The sequence below is a fragment of the Leucopleurus acutus genome, assembly GCF_964270905.1.
Source record: "Leucopleurus acutus genome assembly, chromosome: 8".
NCBI lineage: Eukaryota > Metazoa > Chordata > Mammalia > Artiodactyla > Delphinidae > Leucopleurus > Leucopleurus acutus.
Window position 1 is genome coordinate 34419270 of NC_139151.1, and position 25286 is coordinate 34444555.

Genomic DNA, 25286 nt, shown 5'->3' on the forward strand with positions numbered 1-25286 from the left:
CTTATTAGCGTATCTACCACTGAGAGTGCTGTCTTCCAATTAGGTAGCATGGCAGGGGGTGAGGGTAAATCAGCATTTCCATTTCCAGATAGCATCCTGAAGCTAACAGCACTGCTCAATATTTTGCATCAGCCCGGAGGCTAAAATTACTTGAAACTTTCTGGAAAATTTTAATTGTGACATTTAAAAATAGATCCCTAAGGGAGTAGTTACACTTTTCTAATCATCTTTGCCACATAGATCTGAATTTAATAGCTTAAATGCAGAAGAAAACTGAATAGAGATAAATTCTATGAAAATCAAGGAGACATAGTCTAAGCTCCGCTCTGCTCTATCCAGATCAATTGATTATGTATTATTAATACCTCACATTTTGCCCTGTCAGGAAGTTGCAGCTGCTAATCTTGTTTTCTGGTGTGTAGTTTGAAGAAATGAGTAGATTTCAGCTGTGTATTTATAATAAATATTTCTGTTCTGAGGAAGAGAATAAGATAGCAATTTTGGCAGATGGAAAAGAGATTTAAGGAGTAGATGGTTGAAGAGGTAATTTTTAGACTTGCTAAAGTTCTTATGTGAAGAATCACAGTTTAAGATTATGCCCGTTTCATAAGAAAGAAATAAAATTCAGGATCTCTCTCATGTAAGATATACTAATATTTAAATTTTTAAAATTTGTATTTATCTACTATCCAACATCTGTAGAAGAAAGAGAAAGGTCTTTGCAATAAGTCAGGATTGAAATCATCACTGGATTTTGACAAATCAATTTCTCAGTTTCAATTATCACTCTATAACCTCTATGACACACTGCACTTCATTGAATTCACAGGCCCAGATATGAAAATGTATGTGGAAATACTTTGTAAACATTTAAAGGCCTAAACCTAGAGAAAATTATGAAGAAAATTAACCTCTTAAATTTCCTTGAAACAATGTTTTATCAGTTAAAATAAGAGTTTTCAAAATAAGTTTCCAAAATATTAAGTTTGAGATGTTGTGTAGATAAATAAAGTCATGCTCAATAAAGAGGCTGTTGTAGGGTGATTATTGGTCACCGGACCCTTGCTCTGAAAGTCCCTTGTCATTTAGTGTTGAAATTACCACAACCGCTTGTTGGCATTTTTAACTCTATTTTTACTCTGCTCTTCTTTCCTGATCATCCTTCGTATTGTTCAAACTAAAGTCCCTAAAACATGATCTCATGATGTTTCTCACTTATTTAAGAGCTAAATGTGTCCCCTCTTGTTTGTCAGTTCAAGTGTGTGCTCAAGAGATTTCAGAACAGCCCAAATCCCCATTCTTTGTCCTATGAATATTTATCTCCCTGGCTCCCCAGCACAAACAATCACATGCCCCACGACAATTGATCTCCTTCTCCACCTCATATTGTGCCACTTATCACTTCCTGTGATGACTACTTTATCTTCATCCTTTTAAGCTGGCCTTCACTGTTTTTCTGCAAACTACATATTAAGTGCATTTTTCAGCACTGTGTATTGACTTGGAATCATCTTGCTATAAATCCTGCTGCATGATATGAATATTCTATAAATTGGAGCACAGACTTTGAAATTAGAAACCTAAATTTAAATCTCATTTCAATACTTATTATCTGGGAGAACCTGGGCAAGCTAAGTCTGTTTATCTTTATCAAAATAGGATCAGTATTTCTTGCCTTTAAAAGTTGTTTTGTAAAGTTAAACACTGTATGAAAAGCACTGAGCAGAGTGCCTGGTATATAATAAATTTTCACTAACTGTTGACTTTAGCTATGACTTCTTACACGATGCTTTGTTCTCTGTTTCATGTACACTTCTTGAATGTTATCTTGTATACCATGTCTGGTGTATCTTGGGTGCTTTCCTCTTTCTCCATGTGGTAGGCAGAATAATATTCCCCCAAATTTATCTTTATGTGAACCCTGGAATTTTTGAATATGTTAGGTTACATGGAAAAGGGAATTAAAGTTGTACATGTAATTAGGTTGCTCATCAGCTGACCCTAAAATAAGGAGAGTCTCCTGGGTTATCCAGGTGGGCGCAATGTAATCAAGTGATCTGATAAGTAGAGAAGGAAGGCAGAAGCAGAGATTCAGAGGTGATGCCCCAAGCAGTCAGAGAGATGCTGTGCAGCTGGCTTTGAAGGGGGAGGAAAGGGGTCACAAGATAAGAAATTTAGGTAGCCTCTAGAAACTGGAACAAACAAGGTAACTGATAGTTCCTTAGGTCTCCCAGAAAGGAATGCAGCCCTGCCAGTGCTTGATTTTAGCTCACTGAGACCCATGTTGGACTACCCTACAGAACTGAAAGATAATGAATGTGTGCTATTTAAGCCACTAAATTTGTGGTCATTTGTCACAGCAGAAAAAGAAAACCAATACACCAGTTCTCCATAGCAGCAACCAATATGACGCTGGCACATAGGCGGTGCTCAATAAAAGCATGTTTATTTAAAACCCCACCCTTATGCTGCTTCCTCACCATGCTAAAAGCAAAAGTGTATTAAGGGTGGGAAAGACAAGAGGGCAGTATCTTTTCATAGCTCTTGGATTTAGAAAACGGTGATCCTGACTGCAAGATGGAAGACGTGTATTGAATTGGTTTTAGAAGAGGGAATTAGTTGAAAGGACACAAGCTTTGGAGTCACCAAGATCAGGGGTGGAATCCCAGGTTTACTTCTAAATATCTGTATGACCTTTGGGATTGGAGTCCTCTTCAATATGTTCTATGTGGCAATTGCATTGCCTTATGTGGTTTCTACCCACGTAAAATTGTAAAAGCCCCCAAATATCTGCACAATTCCCAGTGATCTGTGAATTTCTGTCCCACCAAGCAACCACATTCCTTTACACAGATGCTACAGGAAGCTGTGGTGGGGGCTGATAAAAGCTGCACTACCATGTGCCACTGGGGGAAGAGACATGTCCACAGTGGAGGGGAGCCCAAGCGGCTGAAATACAACCTGGCCTTAGTACCCATGGGCTGAATCCAACTGGTAAGACCCCCTACAAATGACCATGGCAGCAAATTAAAAGTCCTGATTCTGATTCACAGAAAAATAGAAAATTGACTCATTTTAGTACTAGCTCCTGAACTTCAGCTCTGATGGTGGTATTGAGGGGTTAGGAGGCACAAGACGTATGTGTCAGGGCCAAGTGTCCAAGAAACTTAAATCCACCAGGATGACAGGTACCCTGAGTTTGGAGGAGACTTTAAACACCATGGAAAACAACCTAGACTTCTTTGAGCCTCAATTTTCTCAGTAGCATATTATCTATATAATAAAAATAGCTTTCTTGCAGAGTCATACTGAGAATTAAAATTATATATGTTAAACACCTAATAATGTGCCAGGCACAATGTAGGTAATTAATAAATGATAAGATTTTACTTTAAATGGAGCAAATACTAATAACCCAGGAGAAGGAACCACTACCCTTACAAAATGTGCAAAGGAAATTGTTGAGCTGTGCAAGTCCCTAAATTTTTTGAGCTCCTGAAAAAAGAACAGTTTATTGGTTTTCTATCCTCAGAAGTACACTTCAGAGCAAGACCACTAATAACAAGCCACTTGGAAACCACCCAAATAGTCTGTGAGATCACGTTGCTTTTTAATAAAAATTATATTGTCAGAACTTTCCCAAAGCTAGAATATCCACCCTCATATATTCTTAGATGCTGCTAATGTGTGAAACTACTGAACCATAGTTCATAGTTCACTGTAATGTGAAAACCAGTAGCAAATTCTCAAGAAAAACTATTGCATTTTAATAAATATATAAATAAGAACAATAATAGTTCCACTATGGTATGGTGCAGGGAAAAAAAACATCAAACCTTGAATCCATATGGCTATTGTCTTAAATGATCAAAAAATAATTAAAACAAGTGAAACCAAAGCAAGCTACAACTACATATAAGCCCAGATTTAATGAGTTGTGGAAAATGCAATAAACTAAACAAATCACACATTGCTGTTAATTAATGGGCTATAAAAGACTTCCCTTCATTGTAAATGATTATTCAGATCACTTAAAATACATATTTTCTCAATTACTTATATTAAATTATATTTACACATCATTTCTCAAATATTTTATATCAGATTATATTCATTTTGATATATAAATATGGTTATAATTATAAACCTCTAAGTCAAAAATTTTCTCCTGGTAAAATGAAATAATTTGTTTAGAGACTATATTACTATAATTTTCACTTCTTCAATATATAGAGAGGTTATTTGAATTCTTCTTCTAGTACCTTGCATTTTTTTGTTAATCCAGTATATGTTTATTATGTCCTAGTGACAGTTTTTATTCTTAAGGATTCAAAGATGTTGTCTCAACCTTTTAGGTATTCATATTCTTATAGTGAAAATATATAATAGTCCATATGAAAATTGCAACAATACAGCAAGGTATAATATACTACTGAAGGACAGAGGTGAGAAGAGTACAGAGAGGGTATAAAAGTAAAAGGGACATCTGAAGACCAATAAAGAGATGGAAGGACGCCTACTGCAATATCTGGCACAAAATTGATTTTACTAAGATTTGTTGTATAAACCAAGGTAGAGGAAGCTGATTCCACTTGTTGTAACTGGTATTCTCCTATTAACTTAATGTATGTTTATTTTATTCCAATGATTGTGTTTATTCTTAAGGATTCACATATATTCTCACAATATTTGAAGCATTTATGTCTCAGTGGAGACAAACAAAAATTGTGGTGTATGAAACTGCTTCAAGAGAAGAGTGTACACTTTCCCATGTGAATCATTGTATAATAAACATAGATGAGATTCTTTTGTCTTTTTTCATTAGTTTGCTAATGTATTGATGTGATATGCAATTCCAGAAACTTCGAGGCAAATGACACACTAATGTCATAATGGAAAATAAGTATATTTTTAAAATTAATCAGTTACAGAGTTCAGAGTAAGCTTCGTTGAGGAAAATATCATCAGAGCTGAGAAAGAGGGAGATTTGGGAAGATCCAGAGAATGAGCATTCTAAGCAGAAAAGATAACAAGACCCTAATGAGGCTTTGTGACATCAAAACCATAGTCTGTGTTTTTTTTTCCTATTTTACACATGAGAAAACAATCTGTAACTTGCCCCAAGTTTTTCTGCTTGGAGTTTGTATTTGAACCCAGATTTTTGGACTTCAAGTCACATAAACAGAGTACAAAGAATCTCTCATTGTAGAGAGGTCACTGCACTCTGGGAAGAATCAGGAAAAAACTTTTTGGAAAACATAACATGTAGTTTATAACTTGAAGAAGAGTTGAGAAGTCAATAATCAAGAAATAAGAAGGCACTCCAGGTCAGCATAACTGTATGAAGCAAAGAGAAGAAGGGATATTACAGATTCCCTGCAGTAAAATAGCAAATATGTACAAAAGTGCCTGAGAAAGATTGCCTGAGTCCAGATGTGGTGGCTTTTAATTTTTATTTTAGGACTCAGTGGAACATTGATGGTAGCAGCAGAGGCGAGTCTTGATAAGAATTGAGGTAGGAACACAAGGGGTGATTTGAGAGGATGGAGATGACAAAATGAATCAGGAAGCTACCACAATAGTCCAGGTAAAAAGTACATTAAAGACTTCAACTAGGGTGGTTGCACTTTGGTAAGAAAATGATCAATGTGTGACAGTTACTTGGAAATTGATTGGCTATGGGGATAAAGGATAATGAGGAGGGGCAATCAGAGATGGTCTCAAGTTTTCTAATTTGTCATCATTGGTACAATTTACAATAGAGAAATTCATAGCCTAGAAGATTTTTATAGAAAAGAGGGTGAATTAGAATTATGATGCTGAATGAGATATTCAATAAATGATGTAGTACTAGATATTAGAAATAAAGTCAAAAATAAAGACATGGATTTAGGAGATATGAATATATCCTGCATAAGGAAAATAGTTAAAAAAGAGATGGTGTCTGAGGTAGTTTATGGGGATGGGGGAGAGAGAGAGAGAGAGAGAGAGAGAGAGAGATTGAAAGAGATAGAGATGAAGTTGCCCAAAACTTGGGAATACCTACACATAGTGAAAAACAGGACAGGGACAGAATAGGGACAAAATAGGAACAGAACAAAGAAAACAGATACTGAATAAGAAATGAGGTAGGCAGCAATGACTTTAAAGAATGTGTTATGTAAAAGTAAATTCTCTCTAACTAATGAGGCACATATAGGTGAAATGCTCATCTAGGGATTAAGTGCTGTTAAGCAATCTGAGCATCAAATCAAAAGAAATGTGAGGGTAGGGCTGTAAGTGACATTGTCAGCAGTTGGTAAATCAAATCACAACCAGCATTTCTACTGTAGCTCTCTGTGCAAAGATAAAATTTTGAGCTATCAGGGATATTTTAGTAAGCCTCAAATGGGATGAAGATGAAATGTTTGTAAATTTTGGCATTGGCATATGAGTATAATTCAAAGAAGGACCTATCCTCTGTATAGTACTGACACTGAAAGTCTATTTCAGGAATAAATTCTCAATTTAGATATGGTCAGGAGACTCTGATGTTGTTAAAATTAATTGGATGTAAAAGGAAGAGAAAGATGAAGCTAGAAGAACACCCGTGCATTTTACTGTTGAGGAATAAAAGCCATTTCAAATTATTTTTTTTCAGTAGAATATAGGATTTACTATGTGTACCTTCCGACCCTCTTATCATTATAAATTCCACTATCCATCCGCTGCCTAACTTTTATTTATTTATTTTTTTTCTTTTGCGGTACATGGGCCTCTCACTGTTGTGGCCTCTCCCGTTGCAGAGCACAGCCTCCAGACACGCAGGCTCAGCGGCCATGGCTGACGGGCCCAGCCGCTCCGCGGCATGTGGGATCTTCCCGGACCGGGACACGAACCCGTGTCCCCTGCATCGGCAGGTGGACTCTCAACCACTGCGCCACCAGGGAAGCCCCCACTGCCTAACTTTTAAAGAAGCAAATGTTTGTGTCCAATTTCTTACCATATGCTCACTTCTTGACATCCCATATACTAACTTCTACCTCACTCCTGTAATGGAAGTACTGTCCTTATATTCAACAGTGTTCTCTTAATTGACAGATGAAGTTACTTTGCCCATTTTACCTGCAAATAACTCAATGGAATTTGATGTGGTTAACAAACCCTTGAAAATCTCTCCTCCATGTTTTCCATAACTCTACTACTCAGTTTCTCCACTTCCAACCCTGTAACTGCACTCACTGACTTAGTCCTTCTAAGCAGGGCAAAGAAGCTGCTTTATCTCATCTCTCTCATTGTATAAGACTCCACTCTGATGAAAGAAAAAACAACTAACAGACTTTCTACCTTATCCTTTTCTAGGAAAGCAGTCGTAAAAGGATAGATATATCTCAAACACAACAAAGGGCCCCCAGCTAACCTAACCCTCAATTGTCTTTCTTATGCTAATGTTGATTGCTAATTTTTATTAGGATTAATACTTTATAATAAAGTAGTACAATTTTATGGCCTTGATGAGTATTCAGTCTTTTTAGTGTAAGCAAAACCACTTCTTAACCAAACACACATATCTGCACATCAACATTTAGCATTCATCAGCATTAAGGTAAATTGAATCACCAGGTTACATGCCTTTATTATGCTATTGAGAAAAAACAGCTCATTTGCTAAATTAGGTCTTAGAGGGTGAAAATTTCTCTAACAAGCTATTATATTTGTGTAAGAGTAGAATGTCCATTGAGCTGCTTTTCTCTAAAATCATTTTAAAGGATTTGAATCATCTGTCTGCCTCTGTGTTTTTTCTGTCACTGCCATTTACTAGTGACTCATTTACTAGTTATATATGATTAATAATTAATCAATAATTATTTTCTAAACTAAATAATGGAATATATTTTAAATTTCATTTTAAAAGAAAGATAATTAGGAAAGTTAAAATTTAGTATAGGGTTGTGTTAAAATGTACATGAGTTTTTTTGTTCTTTCTTTTCTCCTTGTGCAAGGTTGTAAATGTTGAGAATGAGATATGCCTACAAAGTCTGCATAATCTATGAATAAGGAAAAGCAATTCTGTTTTGTAGTTTTATAGAGAGATGATAATTTGTCTCCATGGCAGAGGCCAGGGGTAAAAAATAACATCTGTTATAAGCAAAGATAAAGGATATCATTTTGTGGCAGAGGAGTTTCAATGGATCCTGGGCAAGGACAAGTATTTCTAGTTCAACAAGACCATGTAAAAAATGCATGTATTGAAATATTTTATTTGTCCTGAGCTATTTATGCTGAAATATATTTGGCAACATCAAAGAAAATCTCATTATTCAAAATGATGAAGAAGTGTCAGGGTTGTAAAGGTAAACAAGATTAGGTTGACAGTTAATTTTTATGCTTTATATTTAAATGCTCATTTAGCCTTATCCATATTTACAGTGCCATCCAGATTATGTTAGGGAAAATGCATTGTATGTAACTAAATTATGTTATAGATTTTATATTACTAGTACTTCTAAAATATGAAAACTCAAATCATAAAATTTTGACTGCAGTTAAAGCTTGCATCTAAAACTAATTTTGAAAGTAGAAAAATATATCTTGCTATTGCTAGTTATTCAACTGATTTTACTTTAGGCCTAGTAACAGTAGCTATAAACTTCAGGTGCTAGAAAACAGTTTGAACTAAAGTAGAATATCTGTATATCCCAAATTTCTAAGGCTAGGCCTTCTAAGGTGCATACAATTGCAGTAAGCTGAATTAGGCTTATTTTAGAAGATAAGCCCTAGACCACATTACTGAAATCTCCATGGTCTCCATGTATCTTCTGATCAAATGTGACCTGATAATATTGATAGTAGAAGTGAGTGAATACAATTTTTTTACCTCTCTTATAATTAGGGCTATTTTGAGTTTCACCTGGACATTAATAAAAACCAATATGAAGTCCTCAATATAATATGAAATTATATACATCACTTGATTTATTGAAACAATAACATTAGAGTAAAAGCAGTTGGTGTTCATGTTCTCTGTGTGGCATTGTTTTGGAATAATCAGTGTGAATAAATAAACTCCTAGGATAGAATAAACCAAGGAGTGGTCTTGTGTGAAAACACTGCAGTATAAACTAAAAGCAAAGATGATATGAATGTGCCTAAGTACATGGCTGTATCACATGTATGAAGTTCATTTTTAATCTGGACTGTATGGCCATAAGTAGGATATATGACCTTTATCATTTCAATTTTCTGATCTCAAAATTAGAGGTCATGAGACCACCCAGCACAACCTCAGTATTATTCAGGTGATTCAATGTGATATCACATGCAAAACTCTACAAACATTAGGGTATTATTATTCCTTTTATTTTATTAAAGGATCTGGTTCTATAGTCAGATAAAACAAGACTTGAATTTCAGTTTCATCTCTTATTAACTATGTCAAGTGAATTACCTCCTTCAGTTTCCTAACGTTCAATACATTTAAATGTGGATATGCCTAACTTACGGGATTTTTGTTTGTGATTGAATAATCAATAAATCTTAGCTATTATTATTATTAGCATTGTCACTAAATGCTATTAATATTTATATAATTAAATATCAATGTAAATACTATACAAATATCTATCATTTAAAGTAAATTCTTCAAATTTGTAAATACAGTTATTTTCATTATATTATTTATTTTATAAGCAAATACAGCCTTGATTTTTTTAATCTCTGAAAGTGGGTGAATCTACTAAGATCAAAAATATTTAGAGAATATTTTAAGAAGTAACTTTGGAAAAAATCTCTAAAATACAAAATTCACAAAATTAAATGAAAAAAACACTGCCACAGAGTATTCTATACAAGAAATGATGTAATGTGACAGATTTGATTCTTTTAAAATGTTATTTAATTTCCTGTGAACTATTTAAGGAAGATAATTATTTAAACTCACTTACGTATTAAGAGTTGGTAGGTAAGCACTTTTTTCTTATGGTGGGCTGAAAAACAAGATTTTTCAAAACTGACTGAAAAAGTAAACTACTATGTCTATATCTTTTGACATGAGTAATAGCAGTGGCACTGGGTAGACACCTTATGTGTTGACAACTGAAATAGAGTAACATTTGCACATACATTCTCAAAGAACTTAAGAGCAAGGTTTGTTGCTTAAGTTGACAAATTCTATCACTATATTCTTGACTATGTTTGCAACCCAATGAGGCTATGAAATAATTAGAAAACTTTCTTTGCTACCAGGATCAGTAGAGAAATATTGCTAGAATTCTAGAATCATGTTTAGAAAAGAAAGTCAGAATTTTCTTCTGTCAGCAGTCAGGGACATATGTAAAGTTACATTTAAAAGGGCAACTTTTCAATATTTCTCTGAGCTACTTTAGTTTGTCTTAGATATCTATTAAAATATGAAATGTAATACCAATAGTAAGCAAAATAGTATATAAAGATATTACTAATTTTAAAATGAGTATCAGTACCTGTTTTGATATTAATATCAATTATATCTCTGAATACCCTTATAGGTATTAATATATATTTTAAATTTAGTAATAATCTCACTAACTACAATCTATGTAGACCTTTATAATTATAAAATGTTTCTGCATAAACTGTCTTATTTGTTTTGATTCTCTATTGCAATGTTAGGGAAAATGTGTATGTATCTCCTAAGAAATAATTCTTCTTATAGTCTCAGAAGGGGATTCTTTTTTTTTTAATTTTTAAAAATAAATTTATTTATTTATTTTTGTCTGTGTTGGGTTTTTGTTTCTGTGCGTGGGCTTTCTCTAGTTGCGGCGAGCGGGGCCTACTCTTCTTCGCGGTGTGCAGGCTTCTCATTGTCATGGCTTCTCGTGTTGTGGAGCACAGGCTCTACACGTGCAGGCTCAGTAGTTGTGCCTCACGGGCTTAGTTGCTCCGCAGCATGTGGGATATTCCCAGACCAGGGCTCAAACCCGTGTACCCTGCATTGGCAGGCAGATTCTTAACCGCTGCGCCACCAGGGAAGCCCAGGAGGGGATTCTTTTTGAGGGTAGTGGCCACTGTGGTGCTGGAGGGTGTTCATTAATTCCCTTACTCATTTGACAAACATTCTCTGAGTGTTGACTATGAAATTGCATGTTAGCAGTTGGGTATTAATCTAAAAAAATGAATGAGGCATGAAATCTGCCCTCAATGAATTCACAGTCCTGTAGAATCAATGGTGTGCTCAAGTTTGGAATGGCTTTTGGGAACCAAAGATGATTGTCAGCAATAGTTGCCATGCAATGTATCAAGAAACAAATACAAGAAGGAACATATGTGAGAGAGAGAGAGAGAAAAAGAGTGAGAGAGAGAGAGGTGATTGAACAATAGCCCAGAAGTCAGGGTGAATATCACAAGTAAAAATATGATATCATGAACAAGAATAAAATGTTTTGAACACTGTATATAGTTTAGTATAGCCAGAGAATTAGAAAGAAAGCTGGAAAAGCAGGCAGAATCTAAATAATAAATGGCCTTGTAGTCATTTGTAGGAGTTTGCACTTTATTCTAGAATGGATGGGAAGACTTTAAGCATTTTAAGAAGGGCAGGCTTATCATATTAATATTAGGAGAGTAGGAGGAAAAGTGAAGAAAATAAAGAATAGTAACTTTTTGTCTAAACATGAAAATGTCAGCATAAAATGAGACACATAGATCAATGGAACACAAGAGAGAGCCCAGAAATGAACCAGACATATATGGTCAATTCATTTATGACAAAGGAGTCAAGAATGTACAATGGGGAAAGGACAGTATCTTCAATAAATGGTGGTGGGAAAACTGGACAGCTACTTGCAAAAGAATGAAACTGGACCACTATCATATACCATTCACAACAACTAACTCCAAATGGATTAAAGACTTGAATATAAGACCTGACACCATGAAAAATCCTAGAAGAAAACATAAACACTATGCTCCTTGACATCAGTTTTGGTCATGATTTTTTGAATCTGATACCAGAAGCAAATGCAACAAAAGCAAAAATGAAGAGTGACACTACATCAAACTAAAAAACTTCTGCACATCAAAGGAAACAATCAACAAAATGAAAAGGCAACCTACTGAATAAGGGAAAATATTTGCAAATCATATATCTGATAAGGGGTTAATGTTGAAAATATACACAAACCCATACAACTCAATAGCAAAATAATCCCAAACAATCCAATTGAACAATGGACAGATCTGAATAGACATTTTCTCAAAGACATACAGATGGCCAACAGAGACATAAAAGGATGCTCAACATCACTAATCATCAGGGAAATGCAAATCAAAAGCACAATAAGATATCACCTCTCAACTGTTAGAATGGTTATTATCAAAAGGATAAGAACTAACAAGTATTGGCAAGGATGTGGAGGAAAGGAAACACTAATGCCTTGCTGGTGGGAATGTAAATTGGTGTAGTCACTATGGAAAATAGTGTGATGTGCCCTCAATAAAACTGAAATAGAACTATCATATAATCCAGCAATTCCACTTCTAATATTTACCTGAAGAAAATAAAAACACTAACCCGAAAAGGTATCTGCACTTCTATGTTCATTGTAGGATTATTTACAGTAGCCAAGACATGGAAGCAACCTAACTGTCCACTGATGGAAGAATGAATAAAGAAAATATGATGTACATATATAATGGAATATTATTCAGCCATAAAAATTAATGAAGTCTTGCCATTTGTGACAACATGGATGGACTTTGAGGGCATTGTGCTAAATGAAATAAGTCAGACAGGGAAAGACAAATAGCTTATTATGCCACTTATATATGGAATTTTAAACAAAAACTGAGCTCACAGATACAGAGAACAGATTGGTGGTTGCCAAAGGCAGAAGGTGAGGGATAGGTGAAATGGGAAAAGGGGGTCAAAAGGTACAAACTTCCAGTTATAAAATAAATAAGTCATGGGCATGTAATGTACAGCATGGTGACTATAGTTAATAATAGTTTATTGAATATTTGAAAGTTGCTAAGAGAGTAGAACTTAAAGATTCTCATCACACAAAAAAAGGCTTTTTCCAAGTATGTAAGGTGACAGAGGTTAACTAGACTTATTGGGGTGACCAATAAGTATACAACATATACAAATTTTGAATCATGTTGTACACTTGAAACTAATATAATATTATACATCAATTGTACCTTAAATTCAAAAATAAATGAAATTTTAAAAATTTTTTAAAAGAAAGGCAAATAAATACATACATACATATATGTCCATAGAGATAGGCTTAATGGTTTATGAAGTGATTCCCATGACCCAAAAAACTCTGTGCTTGGCCCTTAAGTCCCACAGAATGGACAGAACATAACCTTGGCATAGAAAAATCATCCTCATCCCACTTTAGTGTAAACTTAGACTGTAAGCCCAATAAACATACCTCAGAGATACAATCTTATCAAACTTACAGACTAGCTTAAATGTCCAATGTGTAAGGATATCCTAAACAAAGTTGTGGAAGATGCTTATCATACTTTAATATGAGATCCAACACAGATCATACAGCATCATTTACAGTTGAACAAGACTTTATTGCAATAAGTTGAAGAGGCTTTTAGTTTAAAAAACTCTTGTTTCAGATACGCAAGTAGGCCTGTTAGGATTTATAATGAGAAACCCATATGGGCTTCCATAATTTTCCCAAACTACTAAATTTTGACTAAAAACAAAAAAGAAAAAAGACATAAAAACACTGCAGAAAGCTCATATAGAAACCAGGACCATGAACTCACAGGTGCAGAGCCCTTCTGAGCAGCACACAGCTAATTATTTGGTCTTGCTTAGGGATTATACGCTTAGTTCCTCTTCTTTACATTCTTTGGGAATGGGAAAAATACCAGTTAAACCTAACTACCATGTGGTTCTTCCACTGAGTGTTACAAAGTTATGATGGTAGTAAAGTTGTTTCTACTTCTCTTGAGATAATAGTTGTGTTTTATTGAAAAAAAAAAGTTTTTTTCTAGTCCCACATACATTTACAAAATTGAGTATCTTCTGTGTGGCATAATATTTCCCTAGAAGAAAATTAAAATCTAAAGGAAACCTATGCCTTAGTTGGAAAGCAGAAATTCGTTTCACTAATTAGACACTCTCTATTTTGTATTTTCAGCATCTTCCTCTACACTGACTCCCTTCTTTCTACTACCAAATAACACTATGTTTCACTATCATGTCATGTCAGCAAAACTCTGTTAAACATCCTCATTACTGTTACGGTCAAAATCATAACCCACTATAATATCTTATACTTAAATGCCTTCAATTCTGGTTTCTGTCTCGATCTTTACTAAAATTGATTTTTTTTTTTTTTTTGTGGTACGCGGGCCTCTCACTGTTGTGGCCTCTCCCGTTGCGGAGCACAGGCTCCGGACGCGCAGGCTCAGCGGCCATGGCTCACGGGCCTAGACGCTCCGCGGCATGTGGGATCTTCCCAGACCGGGGCACGAACCCGTGTCCCTTGCATTGGCAGGCAGACTCTCAACCACTGCGCCACTAGGGAAGCCCTAAAATTGATTTTTAAAAGACTCAAAATCCTAAGGTCTTTTCTGAGTGTTACAACATTTGACATGAATGACAGTTCCTACCTTAAAATTCTGAATATCAGTTCTATTTTACTCTATTTTATTGGTTTCTGCTGCACCTCTCAGATCATTCTTTTCTTATCTTCTTTACTAACTCCTTTCTTTCTATCTTTCACTATCTATCAGAGAAATGTGTATAATCCTAAAGGTTAATCCTTAGTCCTGTTTTCTTCCTAATATAATTTCTCTTGATGAACCATCCCTATGGTTTCATTCAATATGTTCTGTTCCTGCCTGCCTTTCCTGAGGGTTAACTAATATTTTTCAATGTTGGGTATTTTCTTCTGAAAATCAGAATAAAACTAGCTCATCTGAAATCACTTTATTCTTCCAGAAACTGGTTCCTCTTCTCTGTGTGACTTTATTATTGCTCAATTGAATTGATCAAAGCTCAGAATTTTGATATTTTAACTCCTCCATATTTTTTACATTTCCACCCCTTTCTATTCAGCCATTTGCAAATTCTCATTCATTTTGGAGCATCCTACAGATATCTATCATATCCAATACATCAGGGCCTTCAAATCCTTTTTACCTAGGTTATCAAAATGACCTCTTAATTTGGCTTTTCCTACAGAGTTGTCTGCATACACATTTCCGGAGCAACGCCCTGATTCTCTCTGCCCTTTATGTACTTAAAGGGTAAGTTACAAACTTCTGTTTAATTATGGTAAAACATCAGGGATTTATGCAGGGGCAATATGGTCATAATTGTGTTTTATATCATTTCAGAAAACAATACAGAGGTATTTTAGTGGGGCTCGGGTAGGGTGGAGAAGGGAGATGTTAAGGATGGGCAGGAGTTCCAAGTAGGCAATTTTTCTTGTAGGTCAAGGGGAGATACTCATTATGGGCTCCTTGACTTCTAGAACAATGCCCGAGAGAGTAGATATTGAGTAAATGCTCTATGAGTAAAACAACTACAGATATGCTGAACAAAAACTGTATGGTTAAGTACAGTGTAGGGTAGAACAAGGTAGATTATAAGTATGAAATTTGAAGTTAGATATGAATTGGAGCTGCTGTTCTATTTTTTACTAGCTGTGTGACTTTGGGAGAATAACTTGACATTCCTGAGCTTCACTTTTTTTCATTTATAAATTAGGTCAAAAATAGAACTTCCCTCATAAGGTTGATAGGAAGATGAAAGAGGGTGATAATGCATTAAATGCATTTAACAGTTTGCCTGGCTTTTAAGCATTCACTAGCTATTGCTGCTTATTCCTGTGTTAGTGTTATTAAATTTATGTACATACATACAGACAGACATATACATACATACATATACAAATCTATACATCCACATCTCTATTTGTCTATGTATCTATCCATCCATCTATTGTTATACATGAAGAGTAGCCATGTGTGGAAATGGCAATGAGGTTACAAGAACGCTAGACTGTGTAATACATATTCACTTGGACTTGTCCCTCAATAAAAGATTTTTTGGAGTGAAATAAATTTAGAAAAGACTCATATCTGCCCCTTTGTTTATGCTTCTTGTTGTATATTAGTATCTTTCTATTCATCAGGACTATAGAATGTCCTGAGATGGAACTGCTATTTTATCAAGTAAAAGCGGCACTAGTAGTGAGATTTAAATTCCATTGTACTTTCATGCCATGGATTTTTTGTGCTGGGAAAAGATCTCTAAAGACACTCTGCTAAGGATTAGGGAACAATGAATTAGGTAAATGGGCTTGGGCATTAAGGGTCAGAGGATTTATATGCTCCCTGAACCTGGTCTTTCTGGGTTACTTCACACAATGTGAGTGAATAACTGCCTTTCTGAATTTCTAAAAACTAGAAGCAGAGCACTGAGATCACTGAGAGGAGCTCTTGTACCCGACGTCAAGCCATTTCACTGTATCTCTCACATGTGGCCAGAGTTATTCATGATTTCCATAAATAATGAAAATATGTGTTTGGATGAACTTTAATAAACACAACTCTTGCAAATTTTTAAATAAAATTAAGAATTAATTATTTGAGGACAATTGGCCACAGATTTCCACTTTGATTCACTCATAACTTTCCTTTAAAGCATAAAATTAAATATTTTTAGATTTTTTTTGATGTGGACCATTTTTAAAGTCTTTATCAAATTTGTTACAATATTGCTTCTGTTTTATGTTTTGGATTTTTGGCCACAAAGCATGTAGGATCTTAGCTCCCTGACCAGGGATCGAACCTGCACCCCCTGCATTGGAAGACAAAGGCTCAACCACTGGTCCCCCAGGGAAGTGCCTATGGATCACCATAAGCAGAGGGTGGTGTAGTCGGCAGGATGTGAAACTATTTTTAATTAAAATTTTTTTCTGTGATCTCAGTCAAAGAATTCATACTATAGTTTGTCAAGGGGTCATATGGTACCATACCCAAGGGGTATATGGTACAGGTACCATATCTATTATGATCAGAATAATTGTCATTTTAAAGGAAAATTTAAACCGTATTCTTTGAGTAATGGTTTTATAAAAGTAAAACAGTGTTACTTTGTTTATAGAAGACAAAATTACAAACTAATAACTTCTCCTGTAATAAAATCAGATAATTTTATAATTAGTAAAATCATCCATGCCAGAGTGACTCATTCAGGTTAATATTCAAATAATTTAATAAATTTATTATGAACTAAACCTCATAGACTAATGGGATAAAGCTTCGAATATACTGTAGAGTTAGTAACTATTCAAATAATTTCATTAGATATTAAATGCTAGTAAAATGTGATTTTAAAGTCTAGGATCAATTTTACTTTAGGGGAAAAAATTAAGAAAAAACTAGAGAAGTAATTTTTGAGTTTTATATGAAAATGAAAGGTTGATTTAAACTGCTTAAATACAAAGTCTACAAAACTCATATAATCTCTCAAAGAGTTAAGGGGGTTATTTTAATCAACTGCTTCAAGGAAAACTAATGGAATATTCTGGATCTACATCATCTTAAATGCCCTGAAAAGCAATATGTTTGAATTTAGATATGAACTATCAATTTACTGGATGGCATATAAAGATCTTTTTGAAGCAAGAGACAGTATAAGGAGATTTTATTCTTGATTCATTTTATGTTTGACTTGCTGGTATGAATTATTTCTAAAAATCCAAACTTTGGAGAAACTGTTATGAGCCTTAGCTTTCTGAAGGATGTTTGAGAAGTGTGTAGTGTCACATTATCAATTCAAAATTCTCATCAGCATGGTAATAAGCTAATAGAGTGACAAAGTTTTTTATGGTGTATTCTTGCTTGTCACTGAAGAAAAATCACTATACTAGGTGAGGAAATTATACTCATGATGAACATAAGCTACAGGAGTAAAATATACTCTGTCAAAAATAATCTTATTGATAATCAGTAACAATCATTACTAGCAATAATACTCCAACTTTGTGTTTATTTATGTCTTTCTGAACTTAAAAATCAGTTCACAGACATGACTTCTCCACCTCATTAATTTTTACTACACCCTTATGAGATATATATTTATTAATGCTAATGTATATTATTAACATTAACTAAGCTGAGCCATGTTTATAAATATTCATTTAGGAAGAGCTTAAATTGAAAGATCCTCATGGGTAGACATTTATACATGTGAGAGGTGGGTTAAAAGGAGCAGCAGCTGCTCAAATCCACTAGCTGCTCAAATCAAAATTTAAAAAAAAAAGATTTTTAAATGAACAAAGTGAATAGCTTCATGATTAAATTCTAGTTACATTTTAAAATTTGGTTTGGTTTTAAGTCAGGCTAATTAAACGTGCTATTGAGTTGATGTAGAGATGTTAAAATCTCTATATAAAGCCTAAGGTGAGAAATTTCTATGAGAATTAAATGTCAAGAAAAAATTATTTTCTCAAACAAACATCCTTTAAATGTTTGTATTTCTCCTTTTTCTCTGACTACTGGGAGTCCCAAGGAAATATTTGTGTCTTGACCATAATAATTATGAGACATATGGCTTATACTATCTTGACCTCTTATGAAGAAATTTACATTTTTCCTGGTGTTGTATTTACTAATTTACATATTTATCCTTTATGGTATATGATTTTATATGGCAAGTCAAATAAATCATCTTTGGAATGAGGTTAACGTCAAATATATTAGTAAATTACAATAATTATTATATAAATATACACTTGATATGTTGAGTGACAAGTGAATAGGAACAAAACTTTAAAGAAACTAAATTTGTTTTACACTTAGTATACATTAGATATGTCCTTTATTATTGCTACATCAGCAGGTAAAAGTGTCAACACTCATTTCCTAATCACCATTCTCTTCAAAAGCCAGGATCTACGATGATAGTTTCAGTTTTTGATAACAGCCACAGTCATCCATGTCCTGTCTCAAGATTATTTAGAAAATGTAGTTTTCCAGGTCCTAACTATAGATTGTCTAATAAATTTTTTAAATTAAGAGAAAAAGGTATAATAAAAGAGAAAATATGGACTTCCCTGGTGGCGCAGTGGTTGAGAATCTGCCTGCCAGTGCAGGGGACACGGGTTCGAGCCCTGGTCTTGGAAGATCCCACATGCTGCGGAGCAACTAGAAACGTGAGTCACCACTACTGAGCCTGCGCATCTGGAGCCTGAGCGTCTGGAGCCTGTGCTCCGCAACAAGAGAGACCGCGATAGTGAGAGGCCCGCGCACCGCGATGAAGAGTGGCCCCCGCTCGCCTCAACTAGAGAAAGCCCGCGCACAGAAATGAAGACCCAACACAGCCAAAAATAAAAAATAAATACATTTATTAAAAATAAAAGAGAAAATATGGTAAGAAAAAAAAATTACATACCAAAAGTACTATAAATCCCCAAATTCTAGATCAAGAAGGAGACTTAATGTGTCTTAAGCTCTTAAATTTCCATAAGGAAAATTAAGCAAGTGATTTATTAACTAATTTAAACAATGAGAATAAATGCAGAATGATTATATACTTATTTTTTATCCCAGTATTTATTTTTGTTTTACACATAGGTATTAATATATTGATTATAAAATGATGGTTGATGAAGCAAACATAAAAAGATTTTTTTGAAAGATTACAATATAATTATTGTTTGAGAAAGGAATTAAAACAAAATGGGTATGCCATAAAATGAATATAATACATATTTATATAAGGAAAAGACTGAGTACTATTAGAGTTAAATAAGAGGTGTCATCTGTAAAATGTGTTTACATTTAACAGCATAATACTTCATAGGTTGGTTATGAGGATGAAATGAGTTAACATATTTTAAAACACTTAGAACGTTGTCTGCCATAGAAGTAAGCATTAAATAAATATAAACTACTTATATGAACTTGAGACCCTAAAAGTTTTTGTTTTTAAAAATCTTTTTTTACTAAACTGGTTTGGCAATAATGTCATCCTCCTCAGCACCAGAACTTATTTGGATCAATCTTATATGCACCTCTAACACCTAGATTTTAGTCTCTATAAATAACATTATGCATTACGGTCAACGAAATGTAGCTGAATCTACATGGGGGGTGGACACAAGATCAAGATGTTATTGGAGGAAAGCTAGAATATTTTAAAATATATTTCTGGTTAATAAGAGGACAAAGAAGCTAACATTCAGGGATTCCCAATAGTCAAATTGTGACAATTTATATATGTATATGAATAAGGTAAATCTGCAAAATCTCATGCAACTTTAATGATACTCAAAATTGGAACGTTTAATATGATGCATGTGTGTATATAATATATATAATTTCATACAAAAGGAAGATAATTCTAGTAGGATATATTTAAATTTTATTACTTTTAATAAGTATGGAATTGTTAATATATGAATATCTTGATTCTTCATTTAAATATGTACCTATTTATAAAATATAGATCAGTACTTTTCTCTATGAATATAATCAGGGAAGACACATTTAATGCCTATTTAACATTGTCCAATTAAGTCTTAAAATCACATTATTTTAGGCAAATATGTCATATTTCAAAAGGTGAAAACCTATGTAAAAGCTATAAAGTATTATTATTATTATTTAAAGTATTATTATTTAAAGTATTATTTATATAACAAAAATAATGTTCAAATTATAAAAGAGGTCAAGTCTGTTAACAGTAGTCTCACTTTGAAAGGAGCAACCTGAATTCAATTGGTTGATAACTCAGAAACTACTCTGGATTAGGTAATATGATCCTCCTTTCTATTTGATTTTAGATCACAATTGCACTACACAATGTAGAAAACCATAGCTGATAAAATTATTGTGTAATACATGATAAAATTAAGATATAAAGGTAAAAATATTTATATAATAAAATAACTGTAAACTGAGTTCATAAGTTTGTAATCATTTTGATAATTTGTAATTTTGTCTAATTATATAACATTTAAAACATTGAACAGACTTGTATTAGATTTAAATATTTAATTTAATCTCTTTTAATAATTATCTAAACTTACTAAATATACTTGTTTTGAAATATTAGTTATGTAATACATATTTAAATTTTTGCATAAATAGTGGCTGATGGATATAGATAATTAATGATTTCAGCTTCAAAATGTATAAAAAGTAATCAGAGTTCCTGTAGCCACAAAAGTCCTTTAGACATTCTATGAACAACAAATAGTGAGTTCATTCTCTATCTCGGAGGCTGGTCATAGAAAATCATGATGTAAAGGAAAGTTGCCACCAAGTTTGTAGTCTTGCTTTACATTTGTATGCTCTCACTTCCTTTCAGAAGCCCCTTCTTTTCTTTCTCCCCAGCATCCTACCTCATTTTCTCCCCCTAATCATAAAACTACCCTGATTCCTAGAGCATGGGTGACTCCTAGCACCCATGCTCGCACCCAGGTATACTAGAAAGCAAATTGATTGTCTTCATCCTATCTTCTCTATCACCTGTATTTGCATTTTTTTCCCAAATATCACCTGGCAAAAAATAAAACTAAGCCTAACAGACTTAATTTTTATATCATCAACACAGACATAATGGAATCTAGGGGAGCAATTTTGAGGCAGAAGTGGCCTTCCCTATGTAAGTGACTGACTGCTTCAACCAGGCATCTTACAGGCTCTTATGCATACGTATGGCCTCCAGAACACAGCAGTGAGTCAGGTGAGGTGGGGTTGGGGTAAGGCAGAGTAATAAGACACTACCAATGATTGCATATGTCTGTCTACCCATACATTTAAGTTAAAAATAAAGCAAATATTGCTCTAAATTAAGTTCAGGACAGCTTGATGTGGAATAGATAAGATAATTAAGTAGGTAGGTAGGTTGATTGAGAGATAAAGCTTCCCTTGCCTAGTCATTGAACTGTAAATGCTGGTGCCAACTTGCTCACGGCAGGTGGAATTGACTATTTGATAGCTGTGACAGGTCTTTGCAAAAATCTAGAAAGGCACAATCATATAGACATCTAGGATCTTTCAGTAAATAGATTTCTGTTCTGAATAATACAGAAAACTTTGCATATTTTGCCACCAGTGTTGATTTGGGAGAAAAACAACTGATCTACAGGCTATTGAGAATTAGCGTACTTGTGTTAGAGAGTATAGACCAAAGAGAAAGGTATAAGCCACTAATACTAGTACATCGTGTTTTCTGGATTTGCTGTATCTGTCTTGAAAAGACTGCTCTATTGAAGAGAGGAGCAATTAGGAGGGTTGTTTATTTGGTTTATTAGGATTTTTTCAATGTACATACTGAAAAGTATTAGGTTCTGTGATACACCACATAATATTTTCAAAAACAAAAGGAGTATAATTAGGTCCCTATCTTGGTATATTTGGTGTATGTAAAGTACCAGTCTAAACTCCTTAGCCAATTATACTTTAAAAGATAATATTTTGATTTTTCTAATACCTAACTCGATGTTCTTGAAACTGAATCCATTATCATTCCTTTATTCTTTCCTTTTCTCCTTCACACTCCTTTAATAGGGTGTCTGGGTTTGGGGTTAATTAGACATAATACATGAAGATTATACAGACAAAAATCAATTATTCCATTCTTCAGGGTGTAATTTTAACTTAAAAATTCTTTTTGTGACAAATTACCTAGCCATTATAGTTACATATGAATTATTAGCACAAAGTTCACTGGCCCTTCTATTTCTTAGAGATTATAATCCTCAAGAATTTAATTCAAGTAGGATTACCTACTAAGAAATGATCTCACCCAGTAGCCTATCCTTAATTTGGTGTAAGACCCCATCATAAATGAAATGATTTCAAGAGTTTTAAGAAATCTCTACAGTTAGTTAATTAGATATATGATCTATTTTTTTAAAATGTATATATTCTAGTATACATGAATGATTACATGTGGTGTCTTTTTTCTAATAAAAAAACCTGGGACACTTGGGAGGGAAGTTATAATCAGAATCTGAGAGATTAGCATTTCAGAGGCATTTCTTTGGTTACCTGACTACAAGCAGAATTTTTAGTGTATGCTATCTTATGTACAGAAGAATCTATAGCAAATAGTGACTATAATAGACAGTGGAAGAATAAAAGCAGTTAAGTGTATATTTTAAAGCAGAGAGAAAAACTTAAAAATCTATTTCTTACTAGATTTCAAAGGATATTTCAATTCTAAAACTTTATCTGCTTTTATGAACAGAATTTTTAACCTCCCCAGACTACTATTTATGTGAAGAGGGCAAACATTTCAGGGAATTTGAAAATATCTCAGGAAGAAACACATTGTTTTCATACTTCTAATCGTTACCAGTTTATACCATGATTTTAAAAGTTGAAGTCATAAGCTATTGCCTCACTAAACTTTAAAGTTTTATATATATGTATATATATTTACACAAACACACTATATATATGTATATGTGGAAAGAGCAATACTTTACTCACAGGCAAACTGAAGTACAGCTTCTCTACTAAGAATACTTCCAAACGTGTTGGCTGCCAAACACTGATAATGGCCAGAATCCTTTGCTTCACTTGGATTGCTTATAATGAAGGCCCCATCTATCAAACTGTAGCGATAATCACTTTCCAAATCTATTTCTGTTCCATTTCGAAGCCATCTTAGGAAAAATCAGAAGACAAGTACATAAAAATTACTTGAGACATTATAATACTCCCAGGGAGTGTCAGAATCTCATTGAAAGGAATTTTTAAGACTTAAGAAAAATGATTAACATTGAATTTCTACCTGTAATTGGGAACTGGGCTGCCACGAGCTTCACAATTCAGTGCTAGTTTCTTTTCATCAGAATCCGTCGGGAAAATTATATCATCTGGTTCTTGCACAAACACTGGCCCGTAGTCCACACTTTCTGTAAGAACCAAAAGGAAACGAAATTTCTCGAAATATTTTTTCTCCACTATGTTCCTACTCAAAATTCTTGCACTTTCCTCATAATAAACAGGCATATTACCAAAGACAGGTATAGCTAGCAAATTACATTGTTTTAGAAAATTGCAGAGACCTAAATGGATTTTTTCTGTCATTGACCAAGACTGCTTTTAAAAATATGATATATGAAATGAAAAAACACATCTCAAACATAGATGTTGTACATTTTAAAATATATATCTTTGAATTCACCAAAAGAGGAGCTAAGGAGAATAACATTAAACAAAAACATTATTTTAAAATACCCAAATTTTGCAAAAGTCTTAGAATGTTAAAAATAATATTTGATAAAGGAAAATCATGAACTAATATAGTGTTACTACTTGGGTACTACAGACATGAAAATGTTCGTCCTCATGCATTTTTCACATATTCCTTTCTTCACTCATTCAATCAAGGACTTTTAGTGCTTAATGATGCTGGATTGTAAGGGGAAAATGATGTAATGCAAGTACACACATTCTCATGGAATAAATGAGACATGTCCTCAAAATAAGTCAAATAATTGAATAAAGATGACAAAACTGTATACAATTAAATGTTTACCAGCTGGTAGATAAAGTGAATAAGGAAATCAGAAGAGAAGAGGCATAAAAAGGAAGGCAGCTTTTTCCTTAGCTACAACCAAAAAAAATTACATGAAAATAACTAAAATGTATTATTGTATACCAAATTGTATTGCTGTTACTTAAAGTTTTATTTTAAAAGAGGAAAATAAGTGATTTGATAAATAAATAACTTGAGTAAATTATTGTCAAAATATTATACTGCATGTTGTTGCATCATAATGAATTTTTTAAAATTCAGAAAAGCACATGAAACCTTATCAAAATCTCAGTTAGAATTAAACTGCACAATCAAGTCATGAAAAAAGAATTCCTTCTGGTCTTTACTCATTAAAATACAATTATTTAAATTAATATTATAAATATCTATAATGCATAAGATTAACTTTTAATAAATATCTCTTATATTTATATATATATTTTAAAATTCTTGAGCTTTAGAGTCAGACACTTGGGTTTAAATTCTAGTACCATCATTTTCTAGCCTTGAGCCAACTACTTTTACCCTTTGCTGATTCATTTATTAATTGTGGATAACAATGTCTCCTTACAATATTATTATGAGTATCGATCATTTGTAAATACTTAGTATGTCACAAGTACTCAGTAAATTATAATTAATAAGAATAATAACTAAAGTTTACTTGTGTTATAATTACTATATGTCAGACATTATACTGAATAATTTATATGAAATATATCATGTAACACTCATAACAGCAATGTGACTAGAATTAATTTCCTCGTTTTATTTTTATTTCTTT

The 25286-nt window shown here is 33.5% G+C and overlaps 1 protein-coding gene across 3 annotated transcripts in view; it reads right to left on the minus strand.

Annotated features, from left to right (window-relative positions):
* Positions 1–25286, minus strand: part of CNTN5 (contactin 5) — a gene marked incomplete at both ends in the record, with an annotated part of 797505 nt that overhangs the window by 469119 nt on the left and 303100 nt on the right. For 2 of the 3 annotated variants that reach the window (XM_082845317.1, XM_082845316.1), the window contains 2 exons: positions 23449–23624; positions 23753–23876. The exons of the other annotated variant lie outside the window; for it this stretch is intronic. In XM_082845317.1, coding sequence (XP_082701443.1) covers positions 23449–23624; positions 23753–23876 — 300 coding nt within the window. The remainder of the gene's footprint in view (positions 1–23448; positions 23625–23752; positions 23877–25286) is intronic. 3 annotated transcript variants of the gene reach the window in all.